The sequence below is a fragment of the Quercus lobata genome, chromosome 4 (assembly GCF_001633185.2).
Source record: "Quercus lobata isolate SW786 chromosome 4, ValleyOak3.0 Primary Assembly, whole genome shotgun sequence".
In the NCBI taxonomy this organism is placed as follows: Eukaryota; Viridiplantae; Streptophyta; class Magnoliopsida; order Fagales; family Fagaceae; genus Quercus; species Quercus lobata.
In genome coordinates, this window is record NC_044907.1 from 27,579,924 (window position 1) to 27,604,741 (window position 24,818).

The 24,818-nt window shown below is 31.4% G+C and overlaps 2 protein-coding genes across 2 annotated transcripts; both read left to right on the forward strand.

The window, feature by feature from the left end:
• Positions 1 to 1,792: 1,792 nt before the first annotated feature.
• On the forward strand, positions 1,793 to 11,064 carry LOC115984950 (disease resistance protein RML1B-like). Its single transcript, XM_031107930.1, has 3 exons — positions 1,793 to 1,867; positions 5,496 to 5,713; positions 10,785 to 11,064. Exons 1-3 carry the CDS (start codon positions 1,793 to 1,795, stop codon positions 11,062 to 11,064), a joined length of 573 nt encoding a protein of 190 aa, XP_030963790.1.
• Positions 11,065 to 19,034: 7,970 nt separating this feature from the next.
• Positions 19,035 to 21,603, forward strand: LOC115984951. Its single transcript, XM_031107931.1, has 6 exons — positions 19,035 to 19,409; positions 19,659 to 19,986; positions 20,096 to 20,172; positions 20,379 to 20,865; positions 20,981 to 20,987; positions 21,282 to 21,603. Exons 1-6 carry the CDS (start codon positions 19,035 to 19,037, stop codon positions 21,601 to 21,603), a joined length of 1,596 nt encoding a protein of 531 aa, XP_030963791.1.
• Positions 21,604 to 24,818: the final 3,215 nt, after the last annotated feature.

Sequence of the window (24,818 nt, forward strand, 5' to 3'; positions counted from 1 at the left end):
GGGCAAATGATGTAATTTAGTTGGGCTCCTCAATATTTGAAAGCTTAAAAATAGTTTCAGGTGCTCTTAAGGGTATAATTTGAACGAGATCATGCTTGGGAAGCATAAATTTATAACAAAAAAATTGCGGTCATACCTGTGTTGGTTGCATTCATAGTTTGAACTTCTAAAAAAGAGTAAATTATACTTCGAATTGGAGTAAGTTGAAACACTGTTGGCCGGGTCGTAATGCAAATGATTATGTTTAATTTCAAACTACACTTGTCCATAAACATTTGCTCATCCTTTTAGGCGACAAACAGAACAAACATAAGTGTCATCTCAACTTTCTTTAATGCGATTTTTCAGTCTAAAATCAAAAGAAGAAAGTGGCATAGTTCCAGCGTAAATTTTGGCTGCCTGCTATAATTGGTCTTTCAGGGATTGTGGTGAAGCTTCAGTGTAGGGATATTAAGGGTCTGTTTGGATAGAACTTATTTTGCTGAAACTGAAAACTGAAAACTGAAATCACTGTAGTAAAATAATTTTTAAATGTGTGAATAGCACCGTGGGACCCATTTTTAATGAAAAAATTAATAAAAAATGAAATTTGTGGGTCCGTGAACAGTGCACGAATGCACTGTTCATGTAAAACTGGTCAAATGTTGCGGCTACTGTTCATGTACAGTACATGAACAGTAGTCGCTTGTGAGGGGGAAAACGCGTGAAAAAAAAAAAGAAAAAAAAAAGGAGAAAACGTAGAAACTGAAACGCAACGCAGCAAACGCCAACCCAAACACACACTAATTCAGTTCTAAAATTCATGAGCAGCAAAGATTTGACTTTCAGCAGTTAAAGAAGCAGATGACAAATGATTGGAGTTGCCTAAGGCCAAAATCTTCTTTACCCCAGTTTAGAGTTGCTTCTAAATTAGTTCCTCGACTTTGAAAATTTACAATTTACACCCATGAGTATTACAACGATATCAATGGCTCTTCCATAAATGTCATCACATTTCCTTTGTTAGCTGCAGAAAATTGTAGCTTCTTTCTCAATTCATAAGATCTTATCTTCTTCTTCTTCTTCTTATTTGCTCCCTCCGTCCCACTTTGTTTATCCTGTTTGAAAAGTCAAATTTTTTAAGGGAACATCATTTATTATCTTGTCTACTTTTTAAAAATGTATAAATTTTCAAAACTACCCTTAAATAAATTTATCAAAAAACTGAATTAGTAAATTAAAAGGGGTATAATAGAAACATTATTAAATTAATGACTTTTATTTTTAGAAGCAGGACAATATTTTGGGACATCCCAAAATGGAATAGAGGACAAACAAAGTGAGACGGAGGGAGTATTTATTTTTAATATAAAGTATCTTATCTTTAAACGATTATGTGGCCTTGAAATTGCATGTAAGATGCATTATATATAATCATTTTTTTTCTTCTTTCATTATAATTTGAATTCAAGAATTATAAAAGAAGAAGAAGAAGATGTTTATTCATTTGGAATTGCACTAAGATCTGGGACCAAGGATAAGATTTGATTAATAATTTACACTAATGAGATTATATAGCGACAATGTATCACCACATATGCAGGCTGTGAGTCACTTACTGTATTGGGATTCGGGAATTAATAGTCTAAACCATAGAAATTTAGAAGGACAAACACAAGTAAACAACAGAGAGATCAGAGTTACGCTAAAACGTGCTGGAGATAATTTGTGGTTTTCTCTTTCTACATTCTATTGGTTTGCAAAATTATCAAGATAAGTGAATCTTGTTTGAAAGAAGTATGCTCATGAAATAATGGCATTTTCAGATGAAAGGCGCAGTATGCTTCTGGTGGTTGCAGTAATGCTTGTAACAATCAGCTATCAAACGGTACTAAGCCCTCTTGGGGAACTTTGGCAAGATGATATTAAGTCAATTAATGGCACAGAAATAGGGAATAAAATTTAGAGTCAGAGTCAGTGCAATGCACACACAAGGGGTAGGGGCATAGCCAGGAATTTTTACATGGGGGGGTTGATTCGAACCAGGAAGGTTGAAATCGACGACGATGAGTATCATCGTTGTATGGATAGTCTATATTTTTAGGTTGATATGGACCTTCTTTGAGATAAGCTCGTCGGATTTCATCTTGTTTGTTGATAGAGAATTCATATATTTGTTTACGTGATCCTGGATCACAATCTATCTCTTCAGATTGAATTCTTGAACATTTGGAGGGGTCAGGGTGTTCATCAGGCATCGAAGTATCAACATTTTTTTCTATAGCCACAGATGTCCTAATTTCTGAATTGCTAACATTTTTTTTTTTTAAGAATGCATTAATTGTTTTTCGTTTGCTCATAATTCTTTTAGCTTTAAGAATATGACTCAAAAATTAAACTGAAAAGAAGTTTAAAAAATAAAATTTTAATTAGAAATTTTTACTTAGTTATATGAATGTTATTCATACTCAAGAAAATACAAAATTTCCACTATAATTTAAACATACAACCCATTTTTAATACGACTTTAATTAATAATAACCCCTCAAACAAAAACAAAAATTAAACACACAAGTATTAGTACACAAAATCAAACAATTTAACAACACTCACGGCCACATCCACAGCCACATGATATCTAACTAATCAAAAATAGGTAATAAATCAAAACAATTTTACCTTAGAAACTTTGTCTTCAGAAAGTGCAAAGATAGGTCACCCATGTGGCAATGCCTACTACCTCTGCCTGACTGCCTCCAACTTTAGATCTTCCCTTCAAGACCCATCACAAACAGTCTCCCCATGCCTTCAATCATGTATTTCTCCAAAAATCTATGAAAATATAAAGAGCATGTGAATATTTAGGTGTAGATAGTTGAGAAAATAAAAAAAAGACACTAGAAAGAGATGAATGTCTAATGCTTAAGAAAGAGAAGAAAACTCACCAGTCACCAAGTTCCAAAACTAAAGCTGATGAAGAAAGAAAAAATTGGTCAAGATTTTTTTTTTCGAACTGTGACTACAAAGGACTAGAGTTTCGGGGGCTGGTAGGTGGGCAACGATATCGGTGCAAATGAAAGTATATCAAAGAAGACAAAACAAAAGAATAAGAAGTAAAGAAAGAGATTCCATGGGTCAGTGGGTGGATTTTTTGAAATAAAGAGAAAATGAAGTTTTGTTTTTAGTGTCTGGACTTGAGCGGGCCAGCTTGTTTTATTTGGAGTACATAAGGTGATAAGGCCTAAAACTAAAGCTGGACTGGGGAGAATATTTGAGCTGGGCTTGGGAGAATAGTTGAGAATTGGGCATGGGGGGGCCGGTTGTCCAATATTGAGGAGGCGCAAAATTTTTTTTCTACCTACTCTAATGGAATTTTTTTTTTTTTTTTGTAGGGGCCGGGGCCCCCCAAGCCACTACGTGGCTCCGCCCCTGACAAGGGGGACAGCCATTGCTTTGAACAAATTTGGAAGAATTGGCGTTATGGGGTCCTCGGCATTTAATAGTTTCATATTTGGGTTCTCATACTCAATGATTATTCTCCTAGTTCCAGAACAGTACATTAGGTACCAAGTATTTGCACTCAATCTCTCCCTCTGGGCTTGCTATTGTTGGTCAGTGGTGGCCATAATAACCTACTCTCTAGATTGGGCTCTTATTTTATGTGTCCCTTGGCTTTTGTTTACGGTCGTAGTCATGAGTGTTTCCCTTTGGGGAACAGACATACCTCTAATCTTAAAAGATTGCAAGAGTCAACTCTAAATGGCTTGCGGATTCAATCATTGGAGAAGATTAATTTATGGGAAAATCCTTTGGAGGTTGGAGCTGAATGTACATCTGTAATGTGTGTCAATTTTTGTTTTTGTTTCTTCTATACCTTGGAGCTGCATGTGTGTGATTACATATATAGCATTATTTAATTTTTGAATTTGTAATCAAATCATATTATCTATATATCTATATATATATATATATATATATAAACCAAAGCCTCTGAAATTCCCACAATTTTCCATATCAGCACAATATTAAAAAAAAATCATAAAAAAAATAAAAAAACCTTTCTAAAACCCAAAAAAATACTTAAATGCAAAATCAGAGAAGCCCTAAGCCCCTAACACGCTCTACCTTCTCCTTAAACATTCTATTTTTGAAGCCCCACCGTTTGATTATCTCTTCAGCCCTCAAGTATGCTCATCCAAAACCTTCTTCTCTCTAACCACTTCACCCCTTCCTAACGCAAACCTCTAGGTTTCATCCCCAATAAAAGTAAAACACTCCCTCTTTCAAAATCTGGGTTTAATCCTCTCTATCATTCTCTCTAAGGTATTAGCCTAAACTACCGACTCTTTAATGTTTGAATTAGCCCAAATTGCCGACTCTTTAATGTTTGAATTGCTTTCAGTTTGATTATTGTTGATTTCAATTAATTTACACCTAAGAATTTGTTAAATTAATTTTTTTTTTTAATTTGATTTCTTTCTCTGATTTCGTAGTTGATAAATCATGTTCTTCTCTTCATCTTTCTCCTCCAACCCAGGTTAGTTAACTCTCCTAGAATCAAAATAGTTTCACTTTTCATAGACGCACACCATCTGCTTGATATAAAGCTTCCAAAGTATTTTTCACGATTAGACAAACTTAACCAAATTGAGCATCTGTTTCGATGTTGAGGAAAAAAACAACAGTGAAGCAAAAGTAAATGGAAGCTCAATCAATTGTGAAGGTTCCTTTTAGATACCTTTTTTTGTGAATTGTGAATTTTGCTTTGTTAATTTGCCAATTGTGAATTACTTAATGTTATTTCTACTAAGATTTTTCTATGGTATTCTATTTCATTCCACTTTTGTTGCAGGTGCTTGCATTTTTCTTTTTTTCATGTTTGTAGCTGAACATGATTAAGGAGGGGTTACATATGATTCTTTGTACTACAAGACAAGGACAGTCAGGTATTTACCTTTCCTTTATTCTGTATTGTTTCTTGCATATTTATTAATAATATGTTTTTAGAAAGAATTTAAAATTGGTATGTAATTGCATATTTAAGTTTCTTGGTTATCTCAAACTCGGGGGTATTCCTGAGTCTGTTGACTCAGTTTTGTATTTGTAGTTTTAGCTGTGTATCTGTACTGGCTGTCATTCTGTTTGATATATATATATATATATATTAATAAAATTTTGATATTTTTAATTGTCATAGATGTTTTTTTTACCTCCAAAACAAAGACTCACGGCTAAACTTGCTCCCCAAACCACCGATCTCCACTTTTGAGAGACAAAATGTAAACCCCTTCACCTTCCTCCACCGTTCCCCTTCTCCTTCTTCCAAAACAAAGACCCACAGCCAAGCCACAATTCTCCACCTTTGTGACATGAAATTGATTTTTTTTAATGATTGGGAAGAGCACCAATCTGTTTGTAACCAAAAGAAAAGGAGAATTAAATCGTGCAGATGGTTTTTGATCTTTTATTTTTCTTTTAATTATATTTTTATAATTAAAAGTGCTGTATTTGAACAGGCACAAAAATTGTTTCAAATACATGCACAAATGATTACAACAGAAGCACTTGAGTGCATAAAGGTTGCCCTTGCAAGCAGTGAGATTGAGCACAAAGCAGAAACCAAGAAGAAAGTAGTTCCTCGCAAAGCAGCTGGCCAAGCTTGGGAGGACCTGACATTAGCAGATTGGCCAAAAAGTACAAATTGTTTCTCCCTTGTCTTATTCACTATGTGTTGGTACTTAATTTATATGATACTAAGGCTAGATCTACTGATCTATAATGGGTGCAAGCTAATATTCATAATTTTCTAATCGATTTTTTTTCACAAATTTTTTATAAAACTCAATTCCTTCAACTACCAGGTCTTACTCATGTTATCCTTTTATAACATTTGGTCTGATTCTCTTATGATGATACTATGATAGTAATGTGTGAATTTAATGGTAAATTTTTTTGTCTTGATACCAAGCAAAAAAATAAAGTTACTATGTTTGATTTTTATTTTATATAGATTGATAGAGTTTATGTTTGATTGAACTTGGATCAGTTGAAGGTTTTTTCACTAATTCAGTTTGTTGTGTATGTGCTATACTCAATTTTCTTTACTGAATTTAATGTGAAAAAAAAAAATTCTTACATGGTCTTGACATTGATTTGACTTAATTTATATTTAATTTATTTTCCATTTTTAAATTATTCAATCAAGCTCACAAAGACCCAATAAAAAGATATTGGGTCTTTGTGAGTACAAGCACTAGAAATTTGGATCTTTATAGACTAATATTACTACTTCTTCCTAACATGGGTGTCCAGAGCTCCTCAAGCACACAACTATTTCTTTGGATGTTTTTAGTATCCCCATCTCTCTTACATGGACATAATTTGTTTGATAAAATTTCTATGTGATTTTTTATTTTTTATTTTTGTTATTCTAGGAGTCATATTACATGGAGATTGGTAAGGAAGAAGATAAGTAAAGAATGTGATGCTATGTTGCTGATTTAATCAGGTTGAGATGTGTTTGTTAGCCTTCTTTTTTCAATGTCATTTTTTGCGATGTAAAAAAATGACTGGCTAGGTTGCTTTTGCCTCTAGACAATTAAAGAATTTTGAACAAAAATTACCCAAACTCATGATTTGGAATTGGCTGTTGTAGTTTTTGCTTCAAATTTGATGGTAAAGTATTGAATGTTAATAATAGGCCCTTGGTTACAAAATTGTTATGATCCGATATGTAGGTATGATATATATATAAAAGGTCCATATATGATTTTGGATGAGGGATAGCATGAATGGTTTATATAAATAGTGTAAAGAACTCCACTCATTTTTCTTATGCTTTTTCAATTGAACCAGGAATATGCTTTTACATCCTTTATGAGATTTTGTATTACTAACATTTGCTATGGCTCAGTTTGTTGTATAGTTTATAGTGGTGGAACAATTGAGTGTGTATTTTGGTTTCTGCAATGAAAATAGTTGGTTTAAGAACTCTAAAGATGACAAGAATTATTTGCAAAGTTGTAAAGTTTGTTTAATTCTTCATATTATTTTTTTCCCCCAAATCGTCACCATTAGCAATTCATTACTATTTTTTTTTTCTCAAAGTCATAATACATTTAGTCTTAATTTTGTGATTTTTCTTGGGTTGTCCTTGATTAATTTAAGTTGAATCTTTGAATTGAATAGTGATTTTTCCTGTTAAATTTGTAGTTTTGCATTGATTTATGACTATTATGCTACTATTTTAAAGTTGAGTATGGACATTTTTAATAATGTTCACTTTCATCAAGTGTTGTTTCTTTTACATGTACACAAGGTGTTTGATGAAATTTCTTATGAGTTCTAGAAGCCATATGACATGGAGAGTCATAAGAAGGAAGATAGGTAAGAAATGTGATGCTCTATTGTTTATCTAATCAAGGTAAGCTGTGTTTGATTCTTATTACTATTTATCAATTAAAAATGTATTGTATATAAATGTTTTTTTAACAAGGGGTTGCTGATATTTCCTAGAGGTATGAAAGGTTTGATTTAGCATTGACAAAAAGTAGATAACTCAATTCAATTATTATCCTGTTTTCATGGAGGAAATGAGGACAAGAAGACAAACATCTCATGAGTTTCACATACACAGTTGCAGAACTAGTTCATAAACCATAGAAATATGGAATATGCAAATGGACAAATGTCCATGTACAATGATAGATTTGCTAAGAAGTGCTCATAAAAGAAATATTCAACTTGTGGTGGTGTTCATAAAAGTAACGTTCAACTAGCATTGATAACATCTACTCTTCTAAGTTTATGAAATTTTACATGTACTACTTTTGTGATCTTTTGAAATTATGTTGTTTTAGGTTTCTACAAGTTCTGTGTTTATTTTTATTTTTATGTGAACTTTTATTTTGAATGAATTGTTTTTATTTTCATATATTTTCAAGACAATACTTTGGACAAAATAAATATATTTAATTTCTATTTAACTATCTCGTGCATCGCACGGATTAATGACAAGTATTATATATATAATAACAGTTGGGCTCGTCGTGGTTGCGCCATGTGGCTTCACCAAATTGCAGAAATTTTATTAAATTTTTAAATTTTTAAAGAACTAAAAAGGAATAATATACTACCAGGATTCTAATTCATTCTTATCATTAAATAAAATTAGATTAACATTATTTTTTATTTTTTATGATATATTTCTTAAATTAAGGGATAATATTTAACATACAAAAATTTAATTTAGATAATATATATCATCTAATTAACATTATTTTTTTTTATTTTTTAGGATATATTTCTTAAATTAAGGGATAATATTTAACATACAAAAATTTAATTTAGATAATATTTAATATCTAAATTTTCAAAATTTTAATTCTACTCTAATTAAAAGTCAAGTTGGGTTTAGATGCCATGGTTGTGTCACGTGGCTTCACCAAATTGTAGAAATTTTATTAAATTTTTAGATTTTTAAAGAAGTAAAAATGAATAGTATACTCTTTCTCAAAAAAGAAAAAAAAAATAGTATACTATCAGGACTTTAATTCATTCTTATCATCAAATAAAATTAGATTAACATTATTTTTTTATTTGTCATGATATATTTCTTAAATTAAGGGATAATATTTAACATACAAAAATTTAATTTAGATAATATTTATTATCTAAATTTTCAAAATTTTAATTCTACTCTAATTAAAATCCCATTTTAAAAAATTTCTAAATTTAAATCTCATCTCACGTTTTTGTTGTTTCTATTTTCCTCAAGTTGCAACTTAAATTTTATTAATTATTATTATCATTATAAAATTAATATTATTTTATCAGAATATCAAGTTACAAAATAAAAGATTCCAATCCAAATTTTTTTTTTCATTAACATGTAGTGTCTCTCTTACAATTCAAACTATTCATTTCATTCTTGTTTCTCAAATAAGTTTTGTATTATATGAATTTATGAATAAAATCGTGCAATGTACAGGAAGCAAAAATTATGATAGGTTTTATAATTAGAACAAATTAAAGGTTATCATTCTTCAAATAGTTCTATCTCTTAAAAGTGGCCAATTTTTATAATACTATGTCTAAAGATTTAATAAAGAACACTCTAAAATCGTAGTGTACAAATAAGTATTCAAAGATTTTCCAAAGGAAAAAAATACTTCTAACTTTTTTTAATCATTGATATTATTTTTAACAATACTTCAAGTGACTAACAAATTAGTACTTATTTTGTTATAATATTTATTAAAATATATAATTATTTATACATCTATTTTATAATTTTTTTTCATAAAACTGTGCAATGCACGAGCTGTAACTAGTTTCTCACAGAAATTTGTATTACAAGTACTCGATTCCTTTTTCCCTTGTGTATATGCATGTATTTGTTTATTAATAAAAAAAATAATTCCACTTACATTGAGTACTGAAAAATCTACTTTAACTAGATTCTAGTTAGTTTAATTCATAAAATTACTAAATGTTTTACATGATGCATGTGTACACTATAAGTTCATTTTATAAAAACATCAAACAACATTTTGAAGATTTAGAATTTTGGTCATTTGATTTTTTTTTATTGAGGGTAGGTGGGGGGGGGGGGGGGTGTTATCATCTTGGTAGTTTTATTTGTATTTCAATCACATTGGATATTTTGATCATTTTGGAGGTTTAATTTCAAGGTCAATTTGGCCATTTTAGGTTCAATTTTCGATAAATTTTGATTTTGTAAGGATTTATTTATTTTTGGTCATTTTATAGGTTAACAGGTGTTTTGGTTATTTTGGAAGTTTTAGAGGTATTTCGATCATTTGAGATTTTTTCCCTAGCATTTTTGTCATTTCAAAATTTTTCAAAGGTATTTTGTAGGGTTTCAAGGTTATTTGGTTATTTTTATAGATTTGGGATATTTTTGGGAAACTTTTGTCATTCTCGAGGTTTTGAGAGTATTTCACTAATTTTAAGGTTTTAGGTGAGATTTAGGGGATTATGAAGGTATTTGGTCATTTTGAAAGAGAGGATTTCGAATCCAATTTATAGGTTATTAAAGCATCCAAACAATAGATTTAGGAATTTAGAATTTAAAATCCTCTTATGTATAGAATATACATATGGAATCAAGACATTCTAAATCCATTGATTTAAAATCCAAATCTAAATTCAAATTCAAGTATCCTAGTGCAACCTTGTTAAATTCCTTCATTTCACTTAAGAATAAATTGTGGCCCAATATGTGGTGCTAATTGCTACCTCATATGTACTTTGGGCAGCCATTCAAGCCTGGGTTCAACAATTTTTATGGGCTTCTACTTAGGATCTTGAAATGAAGATGATTTTCGCTTTGGTCAATTCTCAATAGTATGGATTGTATTCTTCTTCTTTTTGTTTTGAAAAGAAACAGTCAACAGATTGTGTGCTAAATGACATGGCATTTGAGATTTTCTAGTTGTTGAAATTTAGGTTTCAAATAGCCAAATCAGAATTTCAATTAAATTGCAATTTTTTTTCTTGGGGAGGGGGGGGGGTTTAAAAAATAAAAAGAACATCTATGTTGAATAGTACAGTAGTTGCTACTTCAAGTTTACATGAAAAGCCATGTTTTATGTTCTGAGAACTAATAATCTACTTGCATGCCCTAGGATTTCGACAAGCAAATTGAGCTTGACTGTGTAGTTTAGTTCAATTTTAGAGCTCTCTCTTTTATGAGATGAACAAGCAAAACATCAATGCCTACATGCTACATCTCCAATTAGTTTTTTTCGACACAAAGATTTTTGTAATATTTTTTTTTATAGGGTGCATGAGGCAAACTTTATTCAAAGCATTGTTCAAAAGATATATTCAAAATTGAAAGAGAAATGTTCAAATGATATTGAAGATGATCTTGTTGGAATAAGCTCTCGTGTTGAGGAAATGATTTCATATTTAGATCTGGAATCAACTGATGTTCACTTTATTGGAATATGTGAGAAGAGTGATATGGGCAAGACAACTCTTGCACGAGCTGTTTTTGATAAGATTATTAACCAATTTGAAGCTTGCAGTTTTCTCGAAAATATTAGAGCGGAATCTTAAGCACATCGTTTAAAGACTTTACAAGAACGACTCCTTTTTGATATAGGAAAAGGGGGATTAAGGGTAAAGGATGAGTATAAGGGAATGCAAGTTATCAGCGATATACTGCATAACAAAAAGGTTCTTATTGTTGTTGATGATGTGAGTGAAAGAAGTCAATTAGAAAAATTAGTAGGGAAGTGTGATTTGTTTGGCAAGGGAAGTAGAATGATTGTAACTACCGAAGACAAAGATTTATTGGCAAGTTATGAAATAAAAATTGTATACAAGGCTAGAGGACAAAATGAAGTCGAAGCTCTACAAATTTTTAGTTTGAATGCCTTCCACAAACCTCATTGTGAGAATGATTTCCTGGAATATTGCAACAATTTTGTCGAGTATGCTCAGAGAATTCCTTTGGTTCTTAAAGTTTTGGGTTCCTATTTGTGTACTAGAACAAAAAATGAATGGGAAAGTGCTCAGAATTAGCTAAGAGCAATACCCCATGAAAAAACTACTAAGACACTTAGAATTGCTTTTGATGGATTGGGGGCAGAGGAGAAAAAACTATTTTTAGATATTGCATATTTCTTCAAAGGGGACGAGAAGAATCGCGTTGCTAATATACTAGAATCAGTTTACTTCCAGGACATTAATCTAAAAAATCTCATCGACAAATCTCTAATTACTCTTGTAGGGGGGGGGGGGGAATTGTGGATGCATAATTTATTACAACAAATGGGTTGGGAAATTGTTAGTGAGGAATCAGAAGAAGCTAGAGAACTTAGTAGGTTATGGCATTGTGATGACGTCCTTGATGTATTAAAGAACAATATTGTAAGTGGATTATTATATAGACATAAATTAAGAGAAGTATATAATTCTAAAATATATTCATGTAAGTTTTTGCTTTATCTAGTGGTATACTAATCTTACTATTCTTGTTTACCAGGGAACAAAACATATAGAAGGCATGCTATTAAGATTACCTCTAGATGAAGAGGAAGAATTGAATGCTGAATCATTCTCAAAGATGAATAAACCAAGATTGCTCAAAATTTGTAAGGTGCACCTTTCTTGCCTCAATTATCTTTCTAATGAGTTATGTTTGTTGGAATGGCATGATTATCCTTTGGAATCATTGCCTAATAGTTTTCAGCCTGGCGAACTTGTTGAGCTCATTATGCATTACACTTGTCTTCAGCAACTTCCAAGTGAATTTAGTGTAAGATTTTCACTTTTGTTGTTTTTTCTTTTCTTTATGTTTTATTTTTATAAAGTTTAAGTTCTTGAATGCTTAATTTTTTTTTTCCCTGCTTATTTTTTCATCATAGAAGTTGGGAAAGCTTAGGCCTTGTTTGGTTTATTTTTTTTGGTCACTCAATTTCTGTCACTCATCACTCATCACTCCTCACTCATCACTTATTACTCATCACTCTAAAATACCATGTTTGTTTGGCACCATCACTCACTTCCCATCACTCAATATTTTTCACACTATTTGTGGGCCCATACCTGTCACTTAGTGCAGTTTTTTTTTTTTTTTTTAGTACCCAAACTCATCGAACCCAGTGAAAAAAAAAAAAAAAAAAAAACACAACCCAGAACATGAAGACCGAACCAATGAATGAAGAAGAAAAAAGAAGAAGAAGAAACCCAGAACAGACTAAACCAGTGAAAGAAGAAGAGAAAAAAGAAGAAGAAGAAGAAGAAACCCAGAATAGACCAAACCAGTGAAAAAAAAAAAAAAAGAATCGAACAGCCAACCTAGGAGAAGAAAGAAAAAAAAGAAGAAGTAAAAAGTGGTCAAGAGATGCGGCTGAGTACTATTTGTGGGTCCCCTATGTGTGTTTAATTACAAAATTGCTATTGAGTTATGAGTTATGGAAACTAAAAACAGCCAAAATGTGTTTTCAGTTTCCATAACTCATAACTCAAAAATCAGATAATTAAGTGATGGAAACAGAGTTATGGACTTCCCAAACAACCTTTTTGCTATGGGTTCCACCATTTTTGAGTTATGAGTTATGGAAACTGAGATATGAGTTAAGGAAATTGCTAAACCAAACAGCCCCTTAGTGCTATTGAGTTATGAGTTATGGAAACTAAAAACAGCCAAAATATGTTTTCAGTTTTCATAACTCATAACTCAAAAATCAGATAATTAAGTGATGGAAACAGAGTTATGGAAACAGAGTTATGGACTTCCCAAACAACCTTTTTGCTATGGGTCCCACCATTTTTGAGTTATGAGTTATGGAAACTGAGATATGAGTTAAGGAAATTGCTAAACCAAACAGCCCCTTAGCTCATTGACTTGAACTTGAGTGACTCATTGACTAGAGCTTGAGTGACTCCCAAAACTTAACCCAAACTCCTGACTTCACTGGATTCTCAAATATTGAGAGGCTAAATTTCCAAGGTTGTACAAGATTGCATGAGTTGCACCCTTCTGTTGGAGGTCTTAAAAGACTTATTCTATTAAATCTAAAAGATTGTAAATGTCTTAAGAACCTTCCATATGAGCTCAATTTGGAATCTCTTAAAACTTTAATTCTATCTGGCTGTTCAAGATTTAAGAAATTTTCCCGTATTGGGAGAAACATGAGAAGCTTGTTGGAGCTTTATTTGGATGGGACTGCCATTGAAGAACTACCACCAACAATCAGGCGTCTAACCGGCCTGACCTTATTGAATCTTCAAGACTGCAAAAACCCTATGACTTTTCCGAGTGACATTCATAGTTTGACATCTCTTAAATTCTCACTCTATCAGGATGTAAGTGTCAACCACCAAAAGCAGGGCATTTGCTTGGGCTCTCTCCTATTGGATCCTCAATTGGTGCCACCCTCACTTTTCCGCGACTAATTTTATTACTTTTTCTATCTTTCCTAGCATGGCGATACACCTATCTCAGAATTCCTGTATTTGCTACAACTGCTTTGTCAACATATTGTTTCCACAATGCCCGGCATCCTGAACCAGAGCCCATCAACCTGTTGTTGTCTAATTCGTTCTCAAAATTAAGCACTTTGGTAACTCTTAAGTCTAAATGACTGCAATCTGTTGGCACTCCCTGATGACCCTAGCTGCTTGTTGTCAATAGAGTATTTGAATTTGAGCAAAAATAATTTTATATGGTTGCCTGATTACATTTCTCGACTTTCAAAGCTCAAAATTCTTTTCTTGGATCATTGTAGCAAGCTTAAATCATTGCCATATGTTCCATTAAGTACAAGGTTAGTTACAGTGCAAGGATGTACTGCGCTTGAAAATTATTCAAATCAAGTTGTTGTATGGACTTCGGGTGTAGCAGGATTCGCTATTATTACTTGCCTTGGCTTGGCCGAGGATGAAGATGCCACAATTGCTGAGGTTTCTTTGCTAGACATACACCTATTATGGCAAAGATACGTGAAGGTTTCTCTTTCTCTCTCACTTGTCACACACGCATGAGCATCTTTTTACAGTTGTTTTTAATATTTTATAGGATCAAATTCATCAAATGGAAGGCTTTTGCTATGTTTTACCTCAAATTGAAATTCCAGAGTGGTTCAAGCATCAGAGGTTTGGGTCATTCGACCAATCCCACTACCTTCAAATCTGTTCAGTAATAAAAATTGGAAAGGAATCACTCTATGTGTCATCTTTGTAGTCCCAGCACATTCGAACGACGTTTCTCCTGGAGAGGATACAAAATACTTTCATGAGTTTTATTGTCGTTTGGTCATAAATGGAGATCTTATAACTTTCAAGGTTCGTAAGGAAACATATGTTGGTTCATTTGGACTTTGGCTATATATATCGCATGCAAGGTTTAGAAAACATTTAGACGAACGGAGTTGCATTACTCCTTTCATTGGAACCAACAGCCCGGATATTGAGATTAAAATGTGTGGTGCACGTATTCTATATAACCAAGATATGGGAGAATTTCTACAAAACTTAGGCCAAAAATTTTTTGGGAGCCCTAATGACCTCCGTGGAGAGCTCAAGTCACACTCACAGCTTTCAAGATTGTATCAGGTCTGTTCCTCTGTCAGTCTATATTACTAAATTCAAAATTGTTATCATATCTCTTCCTATATTTTTTTAGGGACCTTAATTAGGAGTAAATATAATATATATAAGGACACCACTTCATCCAAAGCATAAAATTATGAGTTTGAGTCCAATATATTATGTTATATTAATTCCTCAACTTATTCCATAAAAAAATCCTCAATTTATTTATCTTTTGAGTGGTGTTATAGGCACTACAAATTTTACTATTTTGAGTCTCCAATAGACATGTCACTAATTATAACAACTAGTTGCAGACCCACGCGATGCGTGAAAATATACAACTATTTTATAACATGGTATAATGTATGATTTATTCTCCAAAACGTACTGGAGATATTATTTCTAAAATTATTTTTCATCTCTTTATCCCTCCATCTTTACAAATATATTATTCTATTATTTTTAGTTTTATTTTTTATAAAAAACTTAGGTGTATTAATTTGATTGATATTATTCTTTTTTTTTTTTGGTGATAAAAGATAGAAATACTATTCTTTTTTCAAGTGATCTATATTATTCAAACTTTTGTATAGTTTGTTATGGTGAGAGAGAGAGAGAGAGAGAATAATCACCTTTATTTTGTAAGAGAATGTGAGACAGATAACAAAATTATATAAAAGAAGATGACTAGAAGAATATTCAAAAGAAAATATATAGTTGTAAACACCAAATTATCCTTCTCATGCTATGTATTAGAATAACATTGAATCATTTTGTAATTTCATAGGATAACATGTACGCAAAAAAAAAAAAAAAACACACACACACACAAAAAATTAAAATATAACCGAATCATATCAACCTAAAGTAGATTAAACATAAAAATTCATCAATCTAAATTAGAGGTGTAATAAAGAATTAAAAATCCATCAAGAGAAAGAATATATATATATATATATAGAGAGAGAGAGAGAGAGAGAGAGAGAGAGAGAGAGAGAGAGAGAGAGAGAGAGAGAGTATTCACATTTGTGTGTGAGAAAATTATGGATTAAATGGAAGAGAAAATAACAAATTTTTATAGTAAAAAAAATGGGGAGAAGAAGAGTCAAAATAAAAGGAAGAAGAAGGGATGGAAAAACTGTAAGGTTAAAGTATAGAGTAGTAGGGAGATAAAAATGTAAAAGTAAGTAAATGTTGGAGAATATGTAATTATAAAGTGGGAAATTAATAAGGAGAAAAATAATTAAAAAGGAAAGAGAAAATATTGAAAATAGGTTGATGATGTGGCACTGATGTGGTTCAATAGGAACATAGTAATATTAAATGTTATGCTTTAACTTTTAGATATATATAGATATAGATTCAAATATTTATTTATGATTGATTGAAACGTATTAATCATATTTATTACCATATCAATTTGCAAGTTTTATGTAGTAAATCTTAGAATTTCCTTATTTTTCTTTGCACGAGACTTCCACTCACACGTGTAGGTATAGTAAATCTTAGCATTTCCTTATTTTTCTTTACAAGAAACTTCCACTCACACCTGTGAAGCCTACGCCAACTAGCAATTATGAAAAAAGTTTGTCTTTAAACTTACTGTTTTTGTATGTGTTTTTTTTTCTTTCACCCATTGAACATTTGAAGGCTATATATTTCTGTATTTTACATAAATACAGAAACCATCTGTCTGATTATATCTTTCCTCAGATTGCATCTCCACCACGCTGGTTTGCTTATCAAAATGGGCCCGCCATAAAAACGCAGTTGCCTGCAGATTTGCATGATTATTCAAGATGGTTAGGTTTCACTATATATATGCTTTGTATACAATTCAGATGAAAAATGATGGTTTCAATTACAAGCGGCAGGCCCGGCCCAAGGCCTAGGCAAGTTAGGCCCAGGCCTAAGGCCTCACTAAAAAAAAAAAATATATCCCCTTAGGAAAAAATGTCCCATTTCCAATTATTAAAAGTCCAAATTTTTATAAAATTATATATATTTTTAAAGGTTATGCATTTTTTTTATTAGTAATGTTAAGGATATTACAAATTTTATTATTGGCTTACAAATTTCCATGTTACTAATCATAAAAAAGTGATTTAAATATTCATTAGTTAGATTGATGAATTTCATCAATGAGAGTCAATGTCACATCATATTGTGAACATTTTATAGTGCTTTAAGCGCATGTTCCCTTCTCATTTCTATTAAGACTCTCAATGTACAAGACCAATAGAACTCTAACCTAATTGAACCTCTAAAATATTTCAAAAAAAATATTGCAAATGTGTTAAATCATCAATTATAGATTAATCTCCCTTAATAGTTTGAGACTTTAATATTTGATAAAGTCACACACCAAATAATATTTATCTTCCTCTCTTAAAAACAAGATATAAAATTAATAATTAGATTTTTTACTTTACTTAACTATGTATCGTTGTATATTCAAAATAAAGATTTTTTTAATTGTAATATATCTTTATTTATTTTTATTAATATTTATGTTTCAATTATGATATTTAATTCTCTATATGAAATTAACATTAGTTTAGTCGGTATTATTCATCAAATTATATATTTAATGTATCAAATTGACCATGATTTGATTAGTATTAAATAATTTTTTTTAATTAATATTTACATATTAAAAGCTGTGCATAAATTTTTTGCCTTAGGTTCCAAATAATGTAAGGCCGCCTCTAACAAGCGGGATTCAATAAGTATTTTGTTACCACACTTCGATGCAATAGATATGAAATTTGGTAATCAAATCATAGATAAGTTTTTGGATGCTTGCAGGAGGCCTACCCCCGTGACAAAGCTTCTACCAAGTAATGAAACTATACAAGGGGAGTGTACTTCACGAGACAACATTTTCATATCAAGGAATAGCTATAGGCACTTCAAAAAGTTCAAGACAAGTGTCTATTTATTTAGGCAAGATATCAAGCAGCCATGAATGTTGGTTTAACCATGGACCATATTTGCAGGTTTCTCTCTCTCTCTCAAGTGTACAAGTTATGTGGCTCTCTAATTTTGCATTTTTTTTTTAACCTATTTTCATTTAGTTTTTTTTTACTGTTACCCAAAAGTACATGTTAACATATTTTTACCTATCTCTCATTAATCTCTCATTAATTTCTTGAGTTTACAACACACGTTTCTCTCTTCTTCATATTTTTTAGTATTGTTATTAATACCGTTTCGTTCCGGCCGGAACGGCCAAAATTTTTCGTACCGGTATGCAAAACGGTTCCGGAAACCCCCCCCCCCCGTTCCACCTTAGGTCAGATTTCGGGCAGTTTCAGTCCATTCCGACCGTTCCAGTAAATTTTGGCCAATTTCGGAAAGTACGCAAATTTTGGCCGGTACAGGATTTGGCCTATTATTAAAAAAAAAAAAAACCTGTAAAGGCCCAAACTACACCGTTTTGGACTTTACTAAAAGACCTAATCTCAGACCCTTTTTCTTTCATTCTTTCACTTTCACTTTCACTCTCAAATCCCTCACTCACTGCCGTCGTGCTCGTGCTCACTGTCGTTGCTCAGTGTGCTCACTGCTAGTGCTAATCCTTCACTGCTGTGCTCTCTCAATCTCTCGACTCTCTCATACTCATCTGTCTCTGACTCTCTCACAGTCTCACTCTCTCGGATTGAACAGTCAAATCAGGTATTCTTTCTCTACTCTCACTCTCTCGGATTCAAGCTTCAGCCAAATCATAATTTTTTTTTCTTATGATTTGTTTTGTGGTTAAGATTTAAGAACTTATTAAGATATTAGATATGTGATTTGTTTGTTAAGATATGTGATTGAATAAATCGGGTAAACTTCATAAATTTTACTCTCACTCTCTCAGATTCAAGCTTCAGCCAAACCGTGTTTAGTTTTTTTCTTAACTTGATTTGTTTTTTCATTAACTATATATGGTTGTTCATGCATTTGATTGAATTTCATTTCATTTCATTAAACAGTAAATTATGGCTCATCATAGTTCAAGGGATCCTGCATGGGCTCATGCCCGTGCAGGTACTTCCTTTGCTTTTGTGGCCTCTGCCCCTACAAGATCAGATGATCCCGCATGGGCTCATGCCCGTGCAATGCCTAACGCAAAAAATAACAATACATGTTTGCATTGTAATAAGTTGATTAAAGGGGGTGGTATTACTAGACTTAAGTATCATCTTGTTGGGATTAGGGGTCAAGTTGAACCATGTAAAAAGGTTTCATCTGATATTAGGTTTCAAATGAAACAAATGATTGAAGACTTGAAAAAATATAAACAAACTAAAAAGAGGATTCAATTAGAAATGGGGAACCCATATGATGTTGATGAGGAGGAGGAGGAGGATGAGGTTAGGGTTGTTGAAAAGAGTCCCCCTCAAACATTAGGTAAATGAAAATCTAAGGGAAAGGATGTTGACACTGATATGGGTTAAATAAGAGGAAAGAAGAAGATTAAGAGTTATTTTGCTCCTAGAACAACCCCCGGTGCTTAACCCTCTATAAGAAGTGCTTTGGCTACAAAAGCAATGATTGATAATGCAAAAATGAATGTGGCAAGATGGTGGTATCATTCTAATGTACCCTTTTATGCATCTCAGTCACCCTATTATCAACCTATGATAGATTCCATTGCTGCTGTTGGGCCAGGATTTAAGGGGCCTTCTTTTTATGAGTTGAGGGGACCTCTTTTGAAAAATGCTATCCATGAAGTTAATGATTTTTTGTTAGATATAAAAAATGATTGGAAAGTATATGGCTGTTTAGTGATGTCTGATGGGTGGACAAATCAAAAGCAACAACCAATAATGAATTTTTTGGTGTATTGTCCAAGGGGAGCCATGTTCTTGAAATCTATTGACACTTCAGGCCTTACAAAGGATGCTGAAACTTTGTTGAATATATTTGATTCTGTTGTTCAAGAAATTGGTGTGGAATATATTGTGCAATTGATTACAGATAATGCTTTTGCCTATAAAAAAGGCTGGAAAAAAATTACAGCACAAGTATGGTACTCTATCTTGGTCTCCTTGTGCAGCTCATTGCATAGACTTGATGTTGGAGAATATTGCTAATCCTAGATGGTGCACTCTTGTTGATGAAGCAATTAAGAAGGCAAAAAAGATAACAAAGTTCATTTACAACCATGGAGTTGTTTTAGACTTGATGAGGCAAGATTTTACAAATGGAAGAGAGTTATGTCGTCCTGCAATTACAAGGTTTGCCATTAACTTCTTAAGTCTACAGAGCATGCTAAGGTTCAAAAGGAGCTTAGACAAATGTTCACTTGTGGTAAATGTCTTTTATGCCCCCATGCTAAGATTGCCCTTGGGAAGGAGATAAGTAAAATTGTTTTGGAAGATTATTCGTTTTGGTCTCAATGCAAGCACATAGTGAAAGTTAGTGAGCCTTTAGTTAGAGTACTTCGTCTTGTTGATGGGGATGAGAAACCTGCTATGGGGTACTTGTATGAAGCAATGGACAAAGAAAAAGAGGAAATAAAAAGAAGGTTGAAGAACAAAGTTTCTTTGTATGGACATTATATTAGAGTTATTGATGCTAGATGGGACAAACAACTTCATAGTCCCCTGCATGCAGCAGGTTGCTTTCTTAGCCTTGCAATATACTTTAGGCCTTCATTTAAAAGGCAAAATGAAGCTCAAAGAGGGTTGCTAAGCACTCTAATGAGGTTGGTTCCCGATCCTGACATTCAAGACAAAATAAGTTCACAACTTGATGAGTACAAAAAATCAATTGGTGACTTTGGCACATCACTAGCAATTCGCCAACGAGAGAGACTAAATCCAGGTAAACATTAATAATTTAATAGTATTTCCTTTCAATATGTCTATTTATCATTTGTAGTTGTTATTGTAAGATTACATGAGCAATGCTTATTTTACATTTTTATTTGTTATTGTAGTTTCATGGTGGGTGCAATTTGGACTTGGAGCTCCAGACTTACAATCATTTGCCATTCGTGTGCTAAGTCAATGTTGTAGTGCAACTGGTTGTGAGAGAAATTGGAGCACATTTGAATATGTTCACTCAAAGAAGAGAAATAGATTGGAACATACATGAGTAAATGATTTGGTCTTTGTCCATTATAATTTGAGGCTTCGAGAAAGGTAAATTTATAATCGTTACTCATATGTAAATGAAATGTACTTTCAAATAATTATAATTTATAAAATGTTACTAATGTTTAATATTCTCATTGGTAGGAACATTCAAAGGAATAAGTATGCATTGGATCCTATAAGCTTGGATAACATTGACTTGATGGGAGATTGGGTGGCTGAAGAACCTGCACTTCTTAATCCAGATGACATAAATTGGGATTGTCTTAATGAACCAGCACCCCTAGTGAATGTGGAAGAGGATGTTGAACTTGAAACTATTGATGTTGATGACGATGATGATGATGACAACAACAGTGAACATGTCTTGACAAATCTTCCAATGGGTGCTAGTAGTTCTCGTGGGAGTTCTTTTGATGTTGAATTTGATCCTTTTCTCATGGATGATGATGAGGAGGAGGAGTAATATTATGTTAAATTAATGTTAAATGTTCTTATTGTGTGATGTTAAATTGATATTATATTGATGTTTAAGACTTAAGAGTTAAGACTAAGTGATGTTATATTGATGTTTAAGACTTAAGAGTTAAGACGAAATGATTTGTATTGTTTGATATTTGGTTATTTATTTATTAGAATTGACAATTTTATGTTCTATAAGAATATATATAAATTATTTTTTAGGAACCCCGAAACACCCTCAAACGGTATGCCGAAATTGGCCAGTACCGAAATATTCCGTTCCACTGGACAAACCGAAACGGTATTAATAACAATGTTTTTTAGCATACCCATAATTTTTGTATTAAAAAAAAAACAAAATAATAATAATAATAATAATTAAGGACTAATAGTAATAACTAATCAAATAAAGCCCCATGGAGAGATAGAGACTTGAAAATGTTGTGAATTGTTAAATGAAACACACTGTTTCACTATTACCAAAATAAAAGACCTAAGGTTCAATATATATATATATATATATAAAAAAGCAGAAACCTCATATTAGAGTGCACGAGGTCTTGCCATATGACGCTCTAATTTTGCATTTAGCCTTTTTTTACCTCATTTCATTAAGTTTTTTTTACTATTATCCAAAAGTTCATATTACCATATTTTTATCATTATCTTATTAATCTTTTATTAATTTCTTGAGCTTACGACACACATTTCTCTCAATGTTTTTAGCATACCCACCATTTTAGTATTAAAAACAAAAGGAAAAATAATAATAATTAAGAACTAATAGTAATAACTAACTAGATAAGGCCTTAATGAGAGATAGAGAGAAGTGAAAATGTTGTAGATTATTAAATGAAATGCATTGTTTTACTATTACCAAAATAAAAGAGCTAAGATTGAAAAATCATTTTTGAGAGAGAGAAAGAAGAATATGAGGAGTTGTCACCTTTGTTATACTAGCTTCCCACCACCATCAAGCCATTGAAATTCCAATGGGTAATTTTTTTTTTCTTTTTAAATTAGGGGCTTAAATATGATTTAGGCTTGGGTAATTTGATTGAATAGTTTTTGTCTTGGGTATATAAGAAGAGAGAATATTACTTTGGTGTGAAATGTAAAGCCATATTCTACCTTGGTTTTAAATCAACTATAAGTCACATTCGTATGCACTTGCCCACACAATGTCTTAATATCACAATATTGATGAGTAGAAGACGTTGAGAGAGTTGGGCATACTTTTATTTCATGGTATGCAATGTGATCATGACACAAATTAGTTGATTTTCATGATTCTGTTACTCTATTTTTGGTTTCATGATTTGAAAAAAAATTAATCTTACCTTGAGAAGGCTATAAATGTGCAGTGAAACTACTAAATTAATTTTTGATATCTCAAAATGTATATGTTTTTTTACTCTTTTTTTTTTTTTTTTTTTTTTTTTTTTTTTTTACTTTTTTTAATAATATATGTACAATATTCTTCAAAACTGTCTAATATAAAATATCACAAAATTATCTGTGCATCGCACGAGCAACTTACAAGTTGTAAAAAAAATTGCAAAATTTTATGTCCCTAAGAATTAATGATTCTGGATTAAATTAACTCGAGACTTTTATTAAATCATTTCTCTTTGGTGGGTTCAAGTGCACACATAAAAACCTATGCTTAAATTAAATAACTACAATTTGATCTTTTATGCTTACATTTTAAATATTATAGTTGTCAAAAAAAGAAAAATCTATAGTCTATTGACTCTGATGCGGGAGGCTTAAAAAGAAAACTAGTTTAGTTTTATTTTATCTTGTAATTCAACTGTCTTTTTGTTGGTCAATAAATATATATATATATATATATATATATATTCTCTAGATCTGGTAGTTTATTAAGTTATTATATTTTATTTCCCATGGTTATTAGGATTTAGAAGTCTATATATATAACCAAAGTCTTGTACTCCTACTAGGAGGTTTATAGTAATGAATAAAATTTCTATTGAAAATACCTCATGGTCCGGCACTGACTCCAACAAATTGTAGGTTTAGGTTTCTAATATTTGGTGCTAAGTAGGCTTAAATGTTGACTTCTAGGTTCTCTATTTTTTATTATTTATTTATTTATTTTTCATGTTGAATTAATTTGGCTTAAACTGAGAGCAAAATTCGACCCACTTGACCAAAAGCATCACTGCCAATGAAGCCAAAACTCTGGAAAAAAAAAAAAACCCCCCACAAATATCTCTGCACCACTATGACCCACCCCTCATTGGCTACAGATCCCCACAACCATGGTTTTCAAATCCAAACCAAACTAGTTGGTCTGATTGGGTTGATTGAGAATTGACGATGCTATTTTTATATGTGAGAGAACCAGATATTTAAATAATCTAAAAAAAAAAAAAAAAAAAACCTCCTGAACCAATGGTGGAATAAAAAAATTTGTCAAAACCGTCTGCTGGTTCAACTAGGTCAAGGCTTTTTTGAAAAACAATTATGGTTCAATTGGGTCAAGGTTATATTTATTACATTTATTTTAGTTTTACATATTTTTAGTATTTTTTTAATGAAGATTAATAGTGTTTTGATTTATTATATCACCTCTCTCTCAATATATTAAATATTAATAAATTTATTTTATTTGTAAAATCTACTTGTAATTTAAGTATATATTAAGGATTTATTTTTAAAGTGAATTTAAAAAAATTAAATCAAAGTAAAGGATTATTATAAAATTATTTTAAAAAAATTTAAATGAAGGATTATTATAAAAAAATTTATGCTTATTTATGTTTTATTATTAACTATTAACGATAAATTATCAAGAATTTTTTTTTTTTTGATAAGTAAAAATGTTTTAATAAGAAAATTTATTTGAAAGTTTTTTTGTATTTTTTAAAGATATTTTAGTCATTTTTACTAATATTTACATATTTTATACATTTATTTTAATTTTAGTTGATTACTAAATTAATTGTGGCCTTTAATTTTTTTTAATACATTTCTATCGTTTAATTATTTCTGAATGAACCTTAAAAATTGATGTGTCATAAAATATAAAATTAATATATATATATATATATATATATATAAATTTACCTTATTATAAACAATAAATTTCTGCATTGAACTTGGATTTAAACTAGAATATGAGAAGCAACGTTTATGAGAGCCTCATTTACTGACAAGCTAAATGTTTCTTCATACAAATTGACTCATAATTGA

Excerpts from the sequence above, each read along its gene's own strand:
- LOC115984950 (XM_031107930.1), top strand. The coding sequence starts at position 1,793 with ATGGCATTTTCAGATGAAAGGCGCAGTATGCTTCTGGTGGTTGCAGTA. Across the intron at positions 1,868-5,495 it reads TAACAATCAGCTATCAAACG|GCACAAAAATTGTTTCAAAT; the intron begins GTACTAAGCCCT and ends GTATTTGAACAG. Across the intron at positions 5,714-10,784 it reads GTCTTATTCACTATGTGTTG|GGTGCATGAGGCAAACTTTA; the intron begins GTACTTAATTTA and ends TTTTTTTTATAG.
- LOC115984951 (XM_031107931.1), top strand. The coding sequence starts at position 19,035 with ATGGCTCATCATAGTTCAAGGGATCCTGCATGGGCTCATGCCCGTGCA. Across the intron at positions 19,410-19,658 it reads AGGAGGAGGAGGAGGATGAG|TCACCCTATTATCAACCTAT; the intron begins GTTAGGGTTGTT and ends TATGCATCTCAG. Across the intron at positions 19,987-20,095 it reads TTCTGTTGTTCAAGAAATTG|CTCATTGCATAGACTTGATG; the intron begins GTGTGGAATATA and ends CTCCTTGTGCAG.